This window comes from Haliotis rufescens, unplaced genomic scaffold (assembly GCF_023055435.1).
Source record: "Haliotis rufescens isolate VD_foot unplaced genomic scaffold, xgHalRufe1.0.p SCAF_24, whole genome shotgun sequence".
NCBI classification, from domain to species: Eukaryota; Metazoa; Mollusca; class Gastropoda; order Lepetellida; family Haliotidae; genus Haliotis; species Haliotis rufescens.
The window spans coordinates 9,853,552-9,876,774 of record NW_025963935.1 but is presented as its reverse complement, the minus strand read 5'-3'; the positions used below and the strand labels follow the sequence as shown (position 1 = coordinate 9,876,774).

At 39.8% G+C, this 23,223-nt stretch overlaps 1 protein-coding gene across 1 annotated transcript in view; it reads right to left on the bottom strand.

Moving 5' to 3' along the window:
• Nucleotides 1-21,591, bottom strand: part of LOC125383538 (hyphally regulated cell wall protein 3-like) — a 35,427-nt gene extending 13,836 nt beyond the window's left edge. Inside the window, exon 1 of the mRNA XM_048401888.1 lies at nt 21,433-21,591. Within this exon, the coding sequence (XP_048257845.1) occupies nt 21,433-21,591 (159 nt within the window). The remainder of the gene's footprint in view (nt 1-21,432) is intronic.
• Nucleotides 21,592-23,223: the final 1,632 nt, after the last annotated feature.

Here is a 23,223-nt window from a genome sequence, read left to right as displayed (position 1 = left end):
TATACGTGTAAGTGGAGGTACTTGTATGTAGGGGTATTTCAATGTAGTTATACGTGTAAGTAGAGGTACTTGTATGTAGTTATACGTGTAAGTAGAGGTACTTGTATGTAGGGGTACTTAAATGTAGTTATACGTGTAAGTAGAGGTACTTGTATGTAGGGGTACTTGAATATAGAGGTACTTGTATGTAGGGATACTTGAATGTAGTTATACGTGTAAGTGGAGGTACTTGTATGTAGGGGTATTTCAATGTAGTTATACGTGTAAGTAGAGGTACTTGTATGTAGTTATACGTGTAAGTAGAGTTACTTGTATGTAGGGGTACTTGAATGTAGTTATACGTGTAAGTAGAGGTACTTGTATGTACGGGTACATGAATGTAGTTACACATGTAAGTAGAGGTACTTGTATGTAGGGGTATTTCAATGTAGTTATACGTGTAAGTAGAGGTACTTGTATGTAGGGGTATTTCAATGTAGTTACACATGTAAGTAGAGGTACTTGTATGTAGGGGTATTTCAATGAAGTTATACCTGTGAGTAGAGGTACTTGTATGTAGGGGTACTTGAATGTAGTTATACGTGTAAGTAGAGGTACTTGTATGTAGGGAGACTTGAATATAGAGGTACTTGTATGTAGGGGTACTTGAATGTAGTTATACGTGTAAGTAGAGGTACTTGTATGTAGGGGTACTTGAATATAGAGGTACTTGTATGTAGGGATACTTGAATGTAGTTATACGTGTAAGTAGAGGTACTTGTATGTAGGGGTACTTGAATGTAGTTATACGTGTAAGTAGAGGTACTTGTATGTAGGGGTACTTGAATGTAGTAACACATGTAAGTAGAGGTACTTGTATGTAGGGGTATTTCAATGTAGTTATACGTGTAAGTAGAGGTACTTGTATGTAGGGGTATTTCAATGTAGTTACACATGTAAGTAGAGGTACTTGTATGTAGGGGTATTTCAATGTAGTTATACCTGTGAGTAGAGGTACTTGTATGTAGGGGTATTTCAATGTAGTTATACGTGTAAGTAGAGGTACTGGTGTTTTAGGGTACTTGAATGTAGTTATACGTGTTAGTAGAGGTACTTGTATGTAGGGGTACTTGAATGTAGTGATACGTGTAACTAGAGGTACTTGTATGTAGGGGTACTTGAATGTAGTTATACGTGTGAGTAGAGGTACTTCTTTGTAGGGGTACTTGAATGTAGTTATACATGTAAGTAGAGGTACTTGTATGTAGGGGTACTTGAATGTAGTTATACGTGTGTGTAAAGGTACTTGTATGTAGGGGTACTTGAATGTAGTTATACATGTATGTAGAGGTACTTGTATGTAGGGATACTTGAATGTAGTTATACGTGTAAGTAGAGGTACTTGTATGTAGTTATACGTGTAAGTAGAGGTACTTGTATGTAGGGTTACTTAAATGTAGTAATACGTGTGAGTAGAGGTACTTGTTTGTAGAGGTACTTAAATGTAGTTATACGTGTAAGTAGAGGTACTTGTATGTATTTATACGTGTAAGCAGAGGTACTTGTAAGTAGGGGTACTTGAATGTAGTTATACGTGTAAGTAGAGGTACTTGTATGTAGGGGTACTTGAATGTAGTTATACGTGTAAGTAGAGGTACTTGTATGTAGGGGTACTTAAATGTAGTTATACGTGTAAGTAGAGGTACTTGTATGTAGGGGTACTTGAATGTAGTTATACGTGTGAGTAGAGGTACTTCTTTGTAGGGGTACTTGAATGTAGTTATACATGTAAGTAGAGGTACTTGTATGTAGGGGTACTTGAATGTAGTTATACGTGTGTGTAAAGGTACTTGTATGTAGGGGTACTTGAATGTAGTTATACATGTATGTAGAGGTACTTGTATGTAGGGATACTTGAATGTAGTTATACGTGTAAGTAGAGGTACTTGTATGTAGTTATCTGTGTAAGTAGAGGTACTTGTATGTAGGGTTACTTAAATGTAGTTATACGTGTAAGTAGAGGTACTTGTATGTAGGGAGACTTGAATGTAGTTATACGTGTAAGTAGAGGTACTTGTATGTAGTTATACGTGTAAGTAGAGGTACTTGTATGTAGGGGTACTTGAATGTAGTTATACGTGTAAGTAGAGGTACTTGTATGTAGGGGTACTTGAATGTAGTTATACGTGTAAGTAGAGGTACTTGTATGTAGGGGTACTTAAATGTAGTTATACGTGTAAGTAGAGGTACTTGTATGTAGGGGTACTTGAATGTAGTTATACGTGTGAGTAGAGGTACTTCTTTGTAGGGGTACTTGAATGTAGTTATACGTGTAAGTAGAGGTACTTGTATGTAGTTATACGTGTAAGTAGAGGTACTTGTATGTAGGGGTACTTGAATGTAGTTATACGTGTAAGTAGAGGTACTTGTATGTAGGGGTACTTGAATGTAGTTATACGTGTAAGTAGAGGTACTTGTATGTAGGGGTACTTAAATGTAGTTATACGTGTAAGTAGAGGTACTTGTATGTAGGGGTACTTGAATGTAGTTATACGTGTGAGTAGAGGTACTTCTTTGTAGGGGTACTTGAATGTAGTTATACATGTAAGTAGAGGTACTTGTATGTAGGGGTACTTGAATGTAGTTATACGTGTGTGTAAAGGTACTTGTATGTAGGGGTACTTGAATGTAGTTATACATGTATGTAGAGGTACTTGTATGTAGGGATACTTGAATGTAGTTATACGTGTAAGTAGAGGTACTTGTATGTAGTTATCTGTGTAAGTAGGGGTACTTGTATGTAGGGTTACTTAAATGTAGTTATACGTGTAAGTAGAGGTACTTGTATGTAGGGAGACTTGAATGTAGTTATACGTGTAAGTAGAGGTACTTGTATGTAGTTATACGTGTAAGTAGAGGTACTTGTATGTAGTTATACGTGTAAGTAGAGGTACTTGTATGTAGGGGTGCTTGAATGTAGTAATCTGTGTAAGTAGAGGTACTTGAATGTAGTTATACGTGTAAGTAGAGGTACTTGTATGTAGGGGTACGTGAACGTAGTTATACGTGTAAGTAGAGGTACTTGTATGTAGGGATACCGGAATGCAGAGGTACTTGTATGTATTTCTAAAGTGTGGAAGTTGTGTATAGGGATACTTGTCTGTTAGAATACTTGTATGTAGGGGTACTTGTCTGTGAGAATACTTGTATGTAGGGGTACTTCTATCTAGGGGTACTTGTATGTAGGGGTACTTGTATGTAGGGGTAGTTGTATGTTTGGGTAGTTGTATGTAGGGGTACTTGTATGTAGGTACTTGAATAGACGGGTACTTGTATGTAGGGGTACTTGTATGTATTTCTAAAGTGTGGAAGTTGTGTGTAGGGATACTTGTCTGTTAGAATACTTGTACACTACTGCCTAGAAGTTCATTCCCCTTACACACATGGGCAACGCGTTACGCAACCAGTGTGCATCGGGTTGGTCACGCGTGTGATACCCGTGTGCAACGCGTTGCACACGGGTGTGCACCCCGTCCGCCACTCGTGTGCAACGCGTGACACACTCATTAGAGGGGGAACAAACTTTTGACCAAAGGAGGACCCGTCTTAAGCTGAACCTGGAGGTGGTAACAAGGAGAGAAAATTTTGTTATCCTGACGAAAAATGATAATACACATGTATTTGCTAATGTCTCCTTTCTTTATGTGATTTTGTGGGAATAACATGAATACTGTTGTGTTTAAATAGATCTGTCTTGTTTTATACGACCATTGCTTCTAAATCCGATGGTGTTAAGAGAATACATGGTCCTGGAACATGTTATTGCAATTGAAATGCTTTTATTGTGATTTGACATTAACCGTCTGTAGTACGACTTTCAGTGATAATATGTATGAGGTTTGGCGGCGCATTGTTTTTATTGGACCCTAATTACTTTATGATGACTTGGACTCTTTATCTCAGCTCCATAGCCGTGAGGCTGGGAAAGAGCAGCATGTAATTAATGAGGGTGGGTTATATCATTGTGGATACACTTGAGGGAGAGAATACTAATTACCGTACTACAGGAAGAGACCTGTAGACGTAAGCGCGGGGTTGTGTTTTAGCTGGCCGTTCGATAATGGCCGCCAGGAGAAGTGAGCTTTGACTGCGTCATCTAAAATTAATAGTAAGAAACAGCAGTGTTATTTTCACGGGTCTGTTGAATAAACTCCCAGCGCTACGGTCAATGTATCTTCTACTTGATCCTTGATACATCATTTTGGCATTCACAATATATAGTAATTCAACGTACAAAGGAGCACTGATCTAAAGCAATTACGCGGGAGTAGTTGTTACCTGTGCATTACTGTATTTTCCCAGTGAGTACCCGGATGATATAGCAGAAATCTAGACTTGTTCGCGACATGTGCTCGCCATTCGTAAGCGCATTTTTATTGATAGTAGAAGGACGTATGGTCACATTGATCAACAAAAATGAAATACAGTTTTGGAAATGTAGGTATATTTGTGGGGAGCATCGGTAATGGTGATGCAGTTTTGGTAAGTCACTTGCTTAGTAATTGTGCGATCTTTGTGTACACTATTTTGACTTGCAACACAAAGTAAATATTTCATCTGAACATTGCTTATTTTACCGTGTGTATATGTTTACATTCAAAATGTAAACATATTTCACTAAGGAAATTTATTAACGCCTAAATATTCAGTTTATTTTACAAATTAACTGAAAAATATGTCCATCTTTATTAATATGATAACGAATTCCAAATATTTGTTTATGTTTAATATCATCACCAAGTACAGTTCTGTATTGTTGGGCTTCTTTTCTTAGCATAATTAATATATTGTGATGTGTTTAAGCTCTTTTGATCGTCTTTATCATTTTTAGTCTGTCGATTAAATAAATGAATGGATTATTCAGTCAATTTGTAAAATGACTGAAATATTTAGATATTTAATAAATTGCCTGAGTGAATCATATTTTACACATTGACTGTAACATATACACGCTTACAAAAGAAAATACTTGTGAAAACAACGTCTATCGCGCATCGAAAAACTTCCCAACCAAACGGAAAGGTACAAGAATGATTCTGTTCAAAGCTGCAGCGAATGAATGAAAACAAAATGCAAATATAACTATTACAACCTACCAAAGTTATAATGTATCCGGGAATATCAACATAAAGGAACAATATCCATTGCGTCTGCAGCTGTACAAAAATACTTATTCGATGTCAAATGTCTATGTGAGAATCAAATACTTTAATAATAATTATTTGGAAACAATATTTGGAATATATATAAAATATATTATAATATTTAAATATATCGTTTTAAACGTTATTTAAATGTATCGAATATTATAACCCGTGTTTGTTTCTTAACTGATCACTTAGTTTGTTTCAATTGTTTCACATAGCTGCCAAGTTAGCTGAGAAAGCCCACGTGACAACTATTTTTATAATGTCCTCGGTTCTTAAAAACATACATTGAGTTAGATAACAATGAACAACCAGTCAGTGTATTATCGGTTACTCTTTGAACAAAGTATGTTGTTTTTACATCTGTACTTTACGCCATGATATGAGTGTATTGCCTAGGTTTAGTAAACCTACCTTCACATGTAAACACTTACTTTTGACATATCCACTGTGCAAGATAACAGTAATTAATCAATCAACGTATTTCCTGTTGATCCTTTGATGTCTGGGAATGATCAGTTGATTTACAAAAAAAGTAAAGCAACTGACCATACATCTCTTGCTGGGCTGCCACGTGCGTATCACATAACTCACATTCCACCTCACTTCAAACCTGGATTTAGATTGAATAATTACCCCAGGTACAAGAAAGACCAAATTTGAACCTTTATAATCTGAGTGGTGCTACAACTAAGTATACATGTTATAAATTCATTAACTGAGCAGCAAGTGAATTACGACAAATACACAAGTGTAGGGTTATACCAGAAAATGTGGATGACAACAAGGGAGTAGTAATTGTATCATCCACAGAATCCGAAATCCGCAAATGCTTTCACTCAGGGATACTTTTTTATTATTAAACTGTAACCATCAGGGGTATTTCCAAATAACGACATCCGATGAGCTTTCGCCGTTATTTGTCGGTTTGTTTAGGCTGAAGAAATTAATTACCATGCGCCCTTTGTTGAAATCTTCATAGATCACGGGTAACCAATCAGTTTTCAAAAATGCGTAAGCTTATTTAGCTGTCCTTGCAGACTGGTAGCCCAGTCTCTTGTCACGCTCGGTTGCGTAAACGAGCAAATTGACTCACGGCAGCTAGAAAGCCCAAGCGGAAATCCAAAGGTCGTATTACCTGAAGAATCAACCTTCATTTGCGAAATGTCTACTGCTCTCAAAATTAAAGTCAGAACTTTCTAACCAAGGATTACCAGTTGAAACAGGTCGATGGCTGAACATTCCCAGGGAAGACAGCCAGTGTCCACTCTGTGAATCTATCGCTATGGGAGACGAATTGCATTATTTATTCCAATGTGAAGCTTTTCACCAACGGCGATATGAACTCTTAAATAAGCAATATCTTAAGTTTCCAAACATTTAAGAAAATTATGACCACTAACAGTGTAAGAAATCTAAAAGGCCTATCTAAATTCCTTAACAATGTGTACAATACAATTGGTAAATTGTATTAGTATCCACGTATCCTATTTTTATTATTTTTGTTAAATTGTACATAATAAAAAATGTAGATAATTGTATGTCATGTTATTCTAAGAATAAATGAGTTTGAGTTTGAGTCCGACACCCGAGAAGAAGCCAGAGATTAGTGCCCCTTTTTGAATAGTTTACAATCATGTGTTTTAGGGTTAGCTGTGTTGGCTTAAACGTATTTTTATTTCAAAAGAAATCTAGATCGGTAAACAAGCAAAACTTGCTTATGTAATACCACTCCAGGTAACAACTTAACAACAGCTGGATATATATAAGAGAGTGATGAACATAAACATACAAAATGCACAAATGAAATACACGAAGCCAATACACTGAAGCAAGTGGTGTCTGTGAAATAAGGTAATGCAGTTTTCCTTTACTACATGCATAAAATTAAGCTACTCAAACCTTTTGCTTTTGACAATGATGTCGTGAACTGATTTAAGAAGAGTCATGTTTGTAGAACTGCTTAACTACTGCCACGTAATATCATTTTTAGACCATACCCATGTGTGTAGAAATACACAGTGTTTCTGATATTATCGTATTTTTTGACAGTTATAGAAAAAGTGAATTGCATCTTCAAGGTGATATCCACAAGTGCAGTCTGGTATGTCTGATACATGTCGTCTAAACTTATCAGCGTTTAAGTCACTGCAGCCGAGCCTAAGGCGACAGTGGACAATTTGGCATGATCTATGAAAATATTTGAAGTCAAAATTATTAGTAATTGCATCAGAACGATTAATTAATGATTTGATTTCTTTTAATGAGCGAGCATTAGTTACTTCATGGGATAGAGGGTTCCGCAGGTTGATCATATCCAGAAGAAAATATTATTAAGCATAGGTCTGTGTTCTACATTTGATTGTTTGTATGTTGAATCTATTTCTAAGGTTATATTTGCTGTTATCAGAGAATTGAATATAAACTTTTCAAATATTTTGGCTGAGCAACTTGTGAGTGCTACAGGTCTATAATTTGAGCATTCATGTTCATCGCTGACACTGACACCGCATCAGCCCGGCAGTGGACTTGACACAGTTATTTGCACATCGATTATATAACTCCTACAGACAGGGTGGGGTGGTTGTTTAAAGCGAAACGGACGACCCCGTCTGTTATCTAATAAATGCTGTGCGGCGCCTTTGATCTTGCCTCAAAACATACACCTTATAGTAGTAAACGACGATCAGGATGGCTTGGAAATAAACACAATTCTGTCTGCCCAGTGTATCCACAATTAACTAGAATGCTTCATATCCACAAATATATATATAGAAAATAGATATTTGCCCACAGCAAATATTCATTTGCTTAATTGCATCAGTATGGTTTATCAGAACATGTACAATGCTTTCTTACGCTTGGTGAGGCAGACTGAAATTGAACATTAGGATAACGTCAGCAGGGATAAAAGAGGTCATACCAAAGAACTTTAATTACTAGTGGAAAAGTCAGACATTCCGATCAACCACTACCAGGCCCGGCCGGATCTCAAGGTTGACCAGATCAACACCCCAAAGGAACATCTCTACGCCAAAAAAGGAGTCCCTTTCGTCATGGTGCACAAGAAGGGGGGACAGGACATCGAGTACGACATCACAAACTACACAGACTTGTACCACTTCTTCCAGAGTAGTGGCGTACCGACCTCAAACCACTTCGTCGCCAATACCGCCGCCCTCCTTGCCAAGAGTCTCTACCAGAATCCCAACCAAGGGATGAGAAGCTGACCAAAAGACTACTAGAAGGATACCTCGCTAGACTTCTAGCCACACATGCTCGCCAGCCGACGCCGTGCCTTCACACGCTTGCTGTAAATAGGCTGTAAACTTATATTTTTTTTTTTTTTTTTTTTTTTTTGGGGGGGGGTTCACTTCTTTATTTAATCATTACGCTTTGTTACCCTAATAGTATAAGTGCTTCCCCGTGTGCGAGATAGGCTTAAGTCGGAAAGCGCACGTTAAATCTCCGAGGTACCTATCTACCAGAACTTTATTTGCTGTTCTGGTCATACATAAATATATGTAAGTTACGTACATGGGGAGGCTAGATTATTTACAGCTAACAGCAATATAGTGCAAATATTATGTTCAATAAAAGAAAACGTTGATAGATCTATAACACACTTTTTGTACTATTAAACAAACTGTGGACTTTTAAGACATTTTCGCTTATTGTAATAACATCTAGCTAACAAATCATGTCTATCTCTGAAATCCACAAGCATAGTTGCTGTCAAACCTAAAAAACATATTCAGGGAGGTCAGTTTTGACTTGCCAAGCACCTTAAGGTGAGTTTATTTTTAAACTGTCAAAAGCGATTGTCCCTTCAATACTAGTATATGGCTGGAAGCTGTTTCTCGGACTGTTATGAGTTATGATGTATTTTATGATATTACTGGGGAATGTTCAAATTAGTTACTGTCATTTAATCCAACGTTCTAACTGTCAACTGTCTCAACAGGACCATAGGTTTGGTTATATATCTCCTCCCTGTCTCTATGTCTTAAGTTGTTAATCGGTAACTGCGGTCCAAATGTATCAACTTATTCATCTATTGTTGCAAACTTGACTGATTTAAACATATCTAATTGATCATGAACTACTCAGTCAGTCAAGCACCTGTATCAGAAATGTAAAACCAGCCATGTTTCATGTAGTCCCAATATCACTGAAAAATGCCGATGAAACGTGATATATAAATTTACTCACAGACAATATATTTTCCGTGAGAGTGAAGCACAATTTTATTAAAGTTTTATTAACAATTTCATAAACTAAAATAATATTAATATTTAAATTCATCATCACTTGCCAAGTTTATGAACATGTCACCAGTTGGGAGATGTCACATATAAACAAGGATTCGAACTCAGTTTGATCGTCTTTGACACTGAGGTTTATACCCACTTTGCCAGCAAACTGCAGAAGATTAACAGTGAGTGAGCATCGTTTCTATGTTTATACAAGAAAAGATGTTATGCCAAAAACGCTCACAGTAGTTAGTGAGTAAACTCACGACCTGTCATGACCTGGTTGAGTGACTTCCTCCAATCAACGTGAAAGGATTACCCACAGAGAAAGAAAGGATTAAAGTCACCTATAAATCTTATCCTAACGTAGTACTCCAACTTCTAAATGCCTCTCAAAGAAGGATTAAAATCCTAAATATATCCTATCGACGTGGTATAGGAACTCACAACCTCTAATAATAAACTGTTACGTTTGGTATCCCCAGCAATACTCACTATGGTCATTGGGCAAATGTAAAAATCACAAACCCTAACGAGATTCTGTCTACATGGTCACACCCGGTGATTGTGAAGATCTCAAATTCTATCAACAGTCAGACAGCATGGCTGTTCATATTCATTTACAACATCCTCTTATAATTAGTATAAAAGTGTCCCACACAAAACCTTCTTTTATTTATTCTTTCAAAATACAAAACAGAAAGTGGGGTGTGGGGAAATGGGACATATTCCTACGTGAAATAATGAGACATTAGTAGTGGTGACGGCTATATCATAATTGTACTGTCTAAAGCTTAAATTTGGCGAACGAAAAACGTTATATTTGCAATCAAATGGAATGACTCGTGTGGGCAAATGAATATGTTCGCAAATCCACAAACAATCATTTTATTAATGGCGAACATTTACCAACCCGCGACAATCGTGTCAACACGGGGGTTCCCCTAGCAATAAACTCGCATCTAAATTCACTACTGTTCTACTGTCGGCTAACCACAATGGCTAGACGGGACCCTAGTGGAATGGTTCATGCCATAAAAGTCTAACAACCGAACACTAATTAAGACGGGCCGACCTTGTATTTACGGTCTGGTGAACACAGCTCAATGGCCGCTCATTAACTCAAATTTCACATCTCACTGTTTTGTTTTATCTCACTATTCATTGGATAATTTTGTCAACTTCAACTGGAACCCGGTCCCGTGTTACACGCGTGGCACACGCGTGTGCAACGGGTTGCACACGCGCTGCACACCCGTTGCACACCCGTGTGCAACGGGTGCTCACCCCGTGTGCAACCCGTTGAGCACCCGTGTCACATGCGTGTTACACGCGTTTAGGCAGTAGTGTATGTAGGGGTACTTGTCTGTGAGAATACTTGTATGTAGGGGTACTTCTATGTAGGGGTACTTGTAAGTAGAGGTACTTGTATGTAGGTACTTGAATAGACGGGCACTTGTAAGTAGGGGTAGTTGTATGTTTGGGTAATTGTATGTAGCGGTACTTGTACGTGAGAATACTTGTATGTAGGGGTACTTTTATGTAGGGGTATTTGTATGTAGGGGTACTTGTATGTAGGCGTACTTGTATGTAGGGGTACTTGTATGTAGGGGTACTTGTATGTAGGCGTACGTGTATGTAGGTACTTGAATACACGGGCACTTGTAAGTAGGGGTAGTTGTATGTTTGGGTAGTTGTATGTAGTGGTACTTGTCTGTGAGAATACTTGTATGTAGGGGTACTTCTATCTAGGGGTACTTGTATGTAGGGGTAGTTGTATGTTTGGGTAGTTGTATGTAGGGGTACTTGTATGTAGGTACTTGAATAGACGGGTACTTGTATGTAGGGGTACTTGTATGTATTTCTAAAGTGTGGAAGTTGTGTGTAGGGATACTTGTCTGTTAGAATACTTGTATGTAGGGGTACTTGTCTGTGAGAATACTTGTATGTAGGGGTACTTCTATGTAGGGGTACTTGTAAGTAGAGGTACTTGTATGTAGGTACTTGAATAGACGGGCACTTGTAAGTAGGGGTAGTTGTATGTTTGGGTAATTGTATGTAGCGGTACTTGTACGTGAGAATACTTGTATGTAGGGGTACTTTTATGTAGGGGTATTTGTATGTAGGGGTACTTGTATGTAGGCGTACTTGTATGTAGGGGTACTTGTATGTAGGGGTACTTGTATGTAGGCGTACGTGTATGTAGGTACTTGAATACACGGGCACTTGTAAGTAGGGGTAGTTGTATGTTTGGGTAGTTGTATGTAGTGGTACTTGTCTGTGAGAATACTTGTATGTAGGGGTACTTCTATCTAGGGGTACTTGTATGTAGGGGTAGTTGTATGTTTGGGTAGTTGTATGTAGGGGTACTTGTATGTAGGTACTTGAATAGACGGGTACTTGTATGTAGGGGTACTTGTATGTATTTCTAAAGTGTGGAAGTTGTGTGTAGGGATACTTGTCTGTTAGAATACTTGTATGTAGGGGTACTTGTCTGTGAGAATACTTGTATGTAGGGGTACTTCTATGTAGGGGTACTTGTAAGTAGAGGTACTTGTATGTAGGTACTTGAATAGACGGGCACTTGTAAGTAGGGGTAGTTGTATGTTTGGGTAATTGTATGTAGCGGTACTTGTACGTGAGAATACTTGTATGTAGGGGTACTTTTATGTAGGGGTATTTGTATGTAGGGGTACTTGTATGTAGGCGTAGTTGTATGTAGGGGTACTTGTATGTAGGGGTACTTGTATGTAGGCGTACTTGTATGTAGGTACTTGAATACACGGGCACTTGTAAGTAGGGGTAGTTGTATGTTTGGGTAATTGTATGTAGTGGTACTTGTATGTGAGGTACTTTAATTTAGGGGTATTTTTATACATATGGCAACTGCCAATTGGAAACAGTTCTTTTACTCTCATTTTACTCATGTTTTGGCTTAGACGCGGCTCCAAGTGGTTATTGAATAAATTCCTTATCCTCATCAAGTCCTTACTAGATGATAAATTAAAATGATCTAATGTGATTGGTTTGATGAGGGGGGACAGTGTAATATTCTTTATTATTTTAAAGAACGTCTTTACGATAACAAACATGAAGTTACATTATCAAGTGGCAAAACATATCCACCAGAAATATCTGCATAAATGAACATGTGTTTATGAATCGCTATCAAATAGTAATGATACCAAATGGTAGCGAAAAGGTTAGTGTATCCTGCTCCGTCGATGGCACTCGGCACAAACACGTGCAAAGGCAAGTCGAATGTTCACATGAAACATCATGGGGACATATGGTACAAGTCAAAATATGGAATTGCGTAGAACACCATTTTTGTCACTGAAGGGTCAAACGTGGTAATGTTCTTCACATGTAATCCATAAAACATTTTGAAAGTTTTACTGGGCCCTTAAATGTTGTAACCTTGATCAAACAGCTTGATCAAAGCATTTACTACTTTCACGACATCGACAACGTGTACATGACTCCACATTTGTCTTATGCGTTTGCTCTCTGTGCCCTGAAATTCCTAATATGAGGACACTTCAACATTTGTCTTTTTAATATGACCAGGGGTAAAACTTGAAAAATAGACTTACTTGGTTTTTCATCTTTGGGTAAATAACTGACCCCTCTTTCATTGTCCCATTCTTTACATCCTCATGAGACAGATGGCACGCCAGTCTGTCAATGTCATATGAAAAACTTTTGCATGAGCCTCTTTGGAGACATTTGAGGTTACAAAGCTTGATTCCAATTCCATACACTACTTCCTCGTCTGCCCAATGTCCACGGGGGAGGCATGTGTGAATGAGCAGCAGAAACAGCAGAGCCATCTTCTCAACTATTCCAGGTTTCAAGACAAAGTAGTTTGCAGTCTGGAATTATATCAGGACTCTTTGAACGACTCTACTCAGTTGGAGCACGACACAGATAAACTACTTTCACTGAAGATATCATATGCACTGGTTGGCTCAGTAAAAACAATATGTGCTTAATGGGCACTCATGATATCTATACTGACTGTGTTCATGTTTCATTTAATCACAAAAAACACAAGTTGACATTTTATATCAGTGGAACATATATGAATATATGAAGTACTTAAAAATATGGCAAGATATAGCTCTTTTCAGAAACGTAGGTGTGCATTATGGATGAATTGTATTTCCAGTATCTATTTTAATTGATATATAAACATTATTTATATCCCTATCTTCAATTCATCTAATGTGGCGTTCATCTCTGGAGCTTCTTTTGCAACCAACGGCATTTTATAATAGGGCAGATCAACAGCAGAATGCATTGCCATTTTATCCTACAACTTGTTAACGTTTGTTCGTATTGCAAGGGACGAATGGGGTTTGCTTGGTTAGCAATCTAGGATATAATTGACACAGATAAGGAGTAATGTACATAATGGGTGGAGGGAAAATGAGTAGAATGTGACCTCCCAATGCAGCACTGTTTCAAATTGTAAACATCTTCAGACTCCTTTGTAATGTCACGGGTGAGCTGCAGCAAACTCGGTGTCGGGGTTAAACGCGTTGACAGCGAGTGAGTGAGTATGGTAATATGCTACTTTTAGCAATATTCCAGCAATATCACGGTGGGGGACACCAGAAATAGGCTTCACTAATTGTACCCATGTCGGGAACGGCGTGACGAGCAAACCTCTAGGCTACCTGACTGCCATTACAAGCCATTTAAAATACATTTTGGAAATGAAGCCAGACGGTGGTGGCTCATGGATCATGGCCCTGAAATATGTGTATGTGAAACTGGCATCGATCAGAAAATGTTTGGATTTCTCCAATCACTCCTTCTAAGGTCCTCAGATCTTGACGCAGAGGTATCGAATATGAGGGAAAGATCGAATTTCAATGTTTCTGATGAAAGTAGCAAAGTAACTAGAACCAGATACAGGTTTACAGGGGTAGAGATGATTTGTCTGCAAAGGTGTTTCACATTTGCTGACTTGTTCGGGAATGTTTGTCACCAATAGTTGTAAAAATGGTCTTCTGTATCATTTGTGAGTGAACGAGATGGTGTGTGAGTGTGCCATTGATTGAACCAGTCAAGCAGTCAGTCAGATAGAGGTTTTACGCCGCTTTTAGCAATATTCCAGCAATATCACGGCGGGGGAATTATGTGTCTGTGGAACTGGCATCGATCAGAAAATGTGATTTCTCTCATCACTCCTTCTAAGGTCCTCAGGGGGGCACGGGTGGCCCAGTCTTCTAAGGCGCCGCGATTCGCTGTGCAGAGTTGCGTCCCTTGGGCACGCCAGAAACCTATGATTGTGGGTTCGAATCCCGGTTCGCCCCGATTATGTTTCTAGGTTTGTCAGCACCATACCCGTGCTCGTGGGTTTCACCGAAGTGGTAAACGTCTGAGACCTGCATCACTTCGGGCTTTCCTCCCAAATTAAGCTGACACGCCGCGATATAACTGGAATACTGTTAAAAGCGGCGTTAAACCCAACTCACTCACTCACTCACTCACTCTGAGGTCCTCAGATCTTGACGCAGACGTACAGAATGGGAGTGAAAGATCGAATTCAAATGATACTGATGAAAGCAGCAAAGTTATTCAAACCAAATATAGGTTTACAGGGGTAGTCTGCAAATGTTTTTCACCTTTGTTGAGTGGTTCCGGAACGTTTGTTACCCAATAGTTGTAAAAATGGTCTTCGGTATCATTTGCGAGTGAACGAGTTAGTGTGTGAGTGCACTATTGATTGAACCAGTCAGTCAGTCAGTCAGATAGACAGTTAACGAGTGGCTGATCTAGCAAGCCAGTATGTGAGCTAGTGAGTGAGTGAAACAGCCAGTGAATCCAATAGCAAGTTCGTGATGCAGTCAGGGAGCGAATGAGTGAGTGAGTGAGTCAGCTAGCAGTCCCTGAGTGAAACAATCAGTAAGCGAGTGATGAACTGAGCCCTTCCGTCTCTGTGTTATGAAGAAGACTACAGGATTCCTTGAATGTTGTAACAGCACCTCGTGCGTGGAATGAAGTCCCAAATGATCCAAATGTATGAAAAGTGAAGATCTTTCTCTTGGCAGGAAACATGATTGACCTGATATATATGATTTCTGTGTCCATTTGGACCCCTATCACGTTCAACTGACTGTCACTCATACACAAACGGTCTCTATAGACCAAATACACTTGCAATGAACTACTAAAACAATGTACTACACTTACTTGGTCACTTCGTTATGACCCATAGTTGAAAGTTAGTCAGGCTGATAACTTTTTTACCAGCCTTCGTTCTTCTAACGGGCAAGTATACACACGTTAGCACCACTGATAGTAACTTGCCAGTTCTAATACACAGATGACCAGGTCTAACTTTTCAGCTGCCAAACAAACTGCTAGCCAGTTCGGGAGTTTCTCCCACAGAATGTATACTATTAACGTTCTATACTTGAGAGGCAAACCTAGGCTACCGGATGTGTTTTTTAACAAACTTTATCACGATACCACGGATTAGCATTGTACCTTACAGAAGTAAAACGACCTTCACAATAAGGTGCAGCCTTTGCACGTACAGAATATGTATATACGCGTCATGTTACAATGATAAAGTTTGTTCTGTTATTTGTACATTTGTTTTAAATCAGTACTCATGCTTTCCTTTCAGACCTACAAGAAAATATACAAAGGAGCGGAAGAATGTCGACAGAGCAACAATGAAATACTCAGTTCTTCAACATAACGATACAAGGTTGGTTGGTTGTGTTGTTGTTTAACGCCGCACTCAGCAATATTCCAGCTACATGACGGCGGTCTTTAAATAATCGAGTCTGGACCAGACAATCCAGTGATTGATATCATGAGTAATGCGCTGCACTTGATCAAGAGCAGATGGTTTTCTTAGCTCAAACCCAAGAACATCAACGAGGATGTTACCTTTTTCATGTATGAAGTTTGCAAAGCAAATAAATTATATGACAAGTTAAGAGGATGTTGATGCCTCTGTGAGAAAGAATTTAGAGCTTATGGCAGACAAAAACTGACTTTCATTAACTTCAAAATAAGTGAAACCAGTGAAACCGTCGTTTTTCACATACTCAGAAATGTGAGTGAGTGAGTGAGTTTGGTTTAACGCCGCTTTGAACAGTATTCCAGTCATATCGTGGCGTGTCAGCTTAATGTGGGAGGAAAGCCCGAAGTGATGCAGATTTCAGACGTTTACCAGTTCGGTGAAACCCACGGGCACGGGTATGGTGCTGACAAACCTAGAAACATAATGGGGGCGAACCGGGATTCGAACCAACAAACAAAGGTTTCTGGCGTGCCCAAGGGACGCAACTCTGCACAGCGAATCGCGGCGCCTTAGACGACTGGGCCACCCATGCCCCCCCTTTTCCGTATATGGACAATGGGAGTGAAAACGCAGAAAACTCATCAAAACGGATAAATCTAAAACATGTCGCAATGGGCTGCCAGGCTCGCAGACTTGGTTGATGCATGCCATTGTATTCCAATGGCTTTGATCGATGGTCGTGATGTCAGGCACTGGATTGCCTGGTTCAGAATCGGTTAGTCACACACCGCCGATATACCTGGAAGGTTGGTGAGTGCGGTGTTAAACAACTAACAATGCATTCTATTGTTCATCCACCCTATTCTGAAGTAGGTTCTAACATTCCATCATGTGACAGATCCTGTGCAATTGTCCGTTTGTTAGATGAACACAACACTAGATGAGTCTCAATCCTGTGAATAACAGGGGTATTAACCTCTACATAATGAGTTGCATCTTTGTTCCTAAGTTTGTCCAGATGTTATTCTTAACAGAATATTCCTGGGACAGAGGGACGTTTATACAGAATATCACTGGGACAGAGGGACGTTTATACAGAACATCACTGGGACAGAGGGACGTTTTACAGAATATCTCTGGGACAGAGGGACGTTTATACAGAACATCACTGGGACAGAGGGACGTTTTACAGAATATACCTGGGACAGAGGGATGTTCTACAGAATATCACAGGAAAAGACTTGGGACTGAGGGACGTTTTACAGAATATCTCATGGATAGGGGTACGTTCTACAGAATATCCCTGGGACTGAGGGACTTTTTACAGAATATCTCATGGACAGAGGGACGTTCTACAGAATATCCCTGGGACAGAGGGACTTTCTACAGAATATCCCTGGGATAGGGGGACGTTTAACAGAATATCTCTTGGATAGGGGGACGTTCTACAGAATATCCCTGGAATAGGGGGACGTTCTACGGAATATCCCTGGGATATGGAGACGATCTACAGAATATCCCTGGGAAAGGGGGACGTTCTACGGAATATCCCTTGGACAGAGGGATGTTCTACAGAATATCCCTGGGACAGAGGGACGTTCTACAGAATATCCCTGGGAAAGGGGGACGTTCTACAGAATATCACTGGGATAGGGGGACGTGCTTCAGAAAATCCCTTGGACAGAGAGACGTTCTACAGAATATCACTGGGATAGGGGGACGTGCTTCAGAAAATCCCTTGGACAGAGAGACGTTCTGCAGAATATCCCTGCGACAGAGGGACGTTTTACAGAATATATGCCTGGGACAGAGGGATGGTCTACAGAATATCCAATGAAAGACTATGCAATGTGGGATATTGTAAACCTGTCGAAAGTGTGTTCTGTGTTGTGATTGGCTAATTTGGGTCACATGACCAAATGTCAGAGGGTGAAAATATGATTTGAATTCCCTGAAGCAAGCGACCGAATCACTGTGTAGGAATACATAATTACTCAGCATTTTTTGCATACTAATTAACAATGGAAATACAAAATTCATAACAAATATTTTGATTTTCTCTATTTATGGGAATTATTGGGATTATTGAAATAGTAACCAAAATCACAATCACCATAGCGACTAACGCGCTCCTGGCGAATCTTGAGATATCACTGTTCTGTATATCAAACGGCATAAATAAAAATCCAAGACCAAGCCAATTCTTCAAGAAATGTGTGCATATAATTTAACGAAAAATAATATCGATTTTGGTTAAGTTATATCGTCAGTTTTAGCTATAAAATAAAATGAAACGGCTATTCATCGACACTATTTATATGAACTTATAATATTGACTATAACACTCCCTAGAAATACATACAAGATGAAATGTAAATGTACCTGTCACACGTACACTTGTTCAAATTAAAGAAATATCGTATACGACACTATAAACTTATCAACTTCATATGTGAACATTGTTCAAACAAACAGGAGATTATCAAACGTTCATATAATGTTGTGGCCTATATCTACGTATGATATCATATTGAACATTGATTAATATCCAAAGTGAAATTAATTGTGTGAAAAAAATGTACAAAAGATATGCAAGATCTTCATCATGAAACAGTAAAAAGCAGTTAACAATGATCGTTTGTACTTTCATTCAAGGACCTTCACCTCAGAGAAATTACCAAATATGTAGAACAAATATGTTGAAGTTTGACATCACTACCGGTGACCGAATTTTACAAAATGGCGTGTTGACTGTCAACAGTGCGCGGGATTTTACGAGGGGACTTTCGTTGATTCAGGGTTCGTATATACATAAATGTGACATGTAAGTAATCAGAAACATTCTGACAATCTGTGTACTGTTTTTTGTTGCTGTATTTTTCATTGAAACCAACGAAAATAGTCAGAAATTCTGATAAATACCGTTGTCGTTGTGCGTGATTTTGCGTCAGTCATGGCGTCACACAGGACGGGAACTTCGACAAGTTCTGTTGAAAATATCAAATTATTGCAATGTATATATGTTTAATTCCCTAATTCTTCCTACGATTCTCTTCCCGTGTATATTCTGAAAATGCAGATCTCGAGCCAATGTACTCAACGAATAGACGAATGGCTTTGTTTACATTTCCAACAAGTGCAGTTTTTTCAGCGTTCGTTTTCACACCTCATTTATTGTGCTTCATTACATCTAGACAATTTGTATTGGTGACAAAGACCATTTGGCATTTGATTCTAAAATGTATGAGGAATTCAAGGATGTAGGTATCGCAGCTGAAATATACGTGATGGTATTTGCGTCTCATTACCGGTGTACGTTATTACCAAAATCACAATCACCATAGCAGCGACAGAACGTTCGATGTTGACGCCTCACAACCGAGTAAGTACGAGGTGTTAAAGAGTGCGCATGTTTTTTTTCTAAATAAAACAATAGGTTTAACGCTTTCGGGTCTCGAGATGAATTTCCAAGATGCAAATACTCGATAAAATCCTGGAAATAGACACATAGTATTTATCTTCTAAAAGGGACCGTCTACCGAATATCCTTGGGACAGAGGGACGTTTTTACATAAAATCCCTTGGAAAGGGAGACGTTCTACAGATTATCCCTGGGACAGAGGGAAATGGGGACGTTCTATATAATATCCCAGGATTAGGGGGACGTTCTACAGAATATCCCTGGGATAGGGGGACGTACTACAAAATATCCCTGGAATAGGGGAACGTTCTACAGAATATCCCTGTGATAGGGGGATGATCTACAGAATATCCCTGGGAAAGGGGGATGTTCTACAGAATATCCATGGAATAGGAAGAGGTTCTACAGAACATCCTTGGGACAGAGGGACGTTTTACCGAATATCTCTGGGACAGGCATTCGTTCTACAGAATATCCCTGGGACAGGGGGACGTTTATACAGAATATCCCTGGGATTAGGGGGACGTTCTACGGAATATCCCTGGGACAGAGGGACGTTTTACAGAATATCTCTTGGACAGGAAGACGTTCTTGAAAATATCCCTGGAATTGGGGGACGTTCTACAGAGTATCTCTGGAACAGAGGGATGTTCTACGAAGGAACGGGCTTTCAACACAATATCCCTGGAACAGACGCGTTTTTAACAGAATGTCCCTCGGACAATAGACAATATAATCTGGGACAGAGGCACGTTCTACAGAACATATTCAGATGTAACATCTACAGAATCCGAAATGAAGACCCGTAAAAACAATCGGATGATTTCACTAGAGGCTTACAATAACTTTCGGTGAGACGATGTAAGGTTATGTGAAATGAGTTTTCACGTCGCGTTCAAATGTATTGCACCTGTTTAGCGCATGTATGTGCGTTTGCGTGTTTGCGTGTCTGGCTGCCTGTACTATTTGGGACTTATTTTGGACGGTTTTTTACCGTTGTTAAGGGTTAGCCCTCTGAGATAACATCTGGCAGTTTGACAAGGAAACCCCACTCAGACACAGTGTACTGACTCCGCATACCAGTCCGTGTTCTAGCCCCGTGATTCATATTGTTGTATTTCACGATTACAGGATGACGCGGACCAAATGAAATTATAAAGAGATAACATTACAAGTTCCAGGAAGTTCAGAAACGCTCTGCTGTCTTGACAAGACTTACTGGCTTAAGGAAACAATGGCATTGGCATGTCAGCCATGCCTACTGTACTGAACGCTTTACTGAGACTTTGGAACCGTTACTAGGCACTATCCATGACCTGCCTTGAGCTGAAAACCAGGGCTGACCACGCCCGTCCAGGACCTCATACAGATTACACACAATGATGATGATGATGATGATGATGATGATGTTTTGACGGTAATGCTGATGATGCTGATGATGCTGATATGTTTTCCCATAGACTTCTATAGTAACGTTATATTTTTTTTAAATAATTAAGCATTCAACAGTTATTACCTGTACGTGTGTGCACAGTTTGGCCTTAGAGCATTAATAAAAACAAAAAAAACGACTAGCTTAGCCAGCTGCTTTTCCGAGTACAGGAAGCTAAACACAACACCCCCAGTTCCGCATCAAATGTCACCTACTTGAAAATACCTGTGGTCACATTCAGCATAAGGCATCATGTTGAAAAGACAGTACTAAATATAGAAAAACATGGTCAGCTTTAATTACTACAGGGATGTACATTTAAAATATATAACAATCTTACACAATATCGTCCAATCACAGCCTGCAGATACCTTTCGATCTGCATTAAAGGCTGCACTGAACGGCACAGTCACAACTGGTTCTGATTTTGTGTAGTTGAACCTCAAACGGAATTGACGGGTCCTGGTGGACTTCTTGGACAGGATGGGGACAGTGGTATTTGTCAGACACGGTGGTTCCCATGGGCGCATCTACCACAGCAGAGTATAAAGGGTTTGGACAGAGCATCTACCACAGCAGAGTATAAAGGGTTTTGACAGAAAATGCTGATCATGAAGTTTTACCTGTTAACATTCCTTAAAGAGTTAGTTTAGATGCTTCCCATGAACAGATGGTTACACATCTTTGTGAAATAGGAGAACACACAGAACAGGACGAGTGAGTGAGTGAGTGACTGAGTGAGTGAGTGAGTGCGTGCGTGCGTGCGTGCGTGCGTGCGTGCGTGCGTGCGTTGGGTTGAGTATTCCAGTTATATCACGGCGTGTCAGCTTAATGTGGGAGGAAAGCCCGAAGTGATGCAGGTCTCGGACGTTTACCAGTTCGGTGAAACCGACGAGCACGGGTATGGTGCTGACAAACCTAGAAACATAATCGGGGCGAGCCGGGATTCGAACCCACAATCATAGGTTTCTTGCGTGCCCAATGGACGCAACTCTGCACAGCGAATCGCGGCGCCTTAGACGACTGGGCCACCCGTGCCCCCAAGAACAGGACGAACATGAAATTGAAGTTCAAGGTGATGAGATAGAAAGTGATGAAAAGGAAATCTGCAAAGCCAGGACAGCTGCTCATGTTTGGGAGAAGACACAGGAATCTCCTGTACGGTGTAAGTTTTGTGTCGAACCGTTAAGGCTACAGGACAATATAAGACTTATTACAACATTGAATAGTTGCAGCCAGGTGTGGCAGCTGGGACAAAGGGATCTATGGACATTAAAAGGTCTTCAGCAACCCATGCTTGCCGTATAAGGCGACTATTGACATTAAAAGGTCTTCAGCTAGCCATGCTTGCCGTATAAGGCGACTATTGACATTAAAAGGTCTTCAGCTAGCCATGCTTGCCGTAAAAGCGACTATGTATGCGACAGAGACGACTAATGGGATCGGGTGGTCAGACTCGCTGGGACTATTGACATTAAAAGGTCTTCAGCTAGCCATGCTTGCCGTAAAAGCGACTATGTATGCGACAGAGACGACTAATGGGATCGGGTGGTCAGACTCGCTGGGACTATTGACATTAAAAGGTCTTCAGCTAGCCATGCTTGCCGTAAAAGCGACTATGTATGCGACAGAGGCGACTAATGGGATCGGGTGGTCAGACTCGCTGGGACTATTGACATTAAAAGGGCTTCAGCTAGCCATGCTGCCGTAAAAGCGACTATGTATGCGATAGAGGCGACTAATGGGATCGGGTGGTCAGACTCGCTGGGACTATTGACATTAAAAGGTCTTCAGCTAGCCATGCTTGCCGTAAAAGCGACTATGTATGCGACAGAGGCGACTAATGGGATCGGGTGGTCAGACTCGCTGACTTGGTTGATGTATGTCATTGTATCCCAATTGCGTGGATCGATGCTCGTGATGTCAGTCACTGGATTGTCTAGCCTCGATTATTTAAAGACCGCCGTCATATATCTGGATTACTGCTGAGTGCGGCGTTAAACAACAAATAAACAAACAAACAAACATTTATGAAATATGGTCCCTAGTGACACTTTCTTTGTGTACCGGTAAGCAGTTGTTTCCCAAAATGAGAACGGGTGAGGTTTGTCAGCTCAATCGTGACTGTGTTTAGGACACATATTATAGGTGAGGTGAGGTGA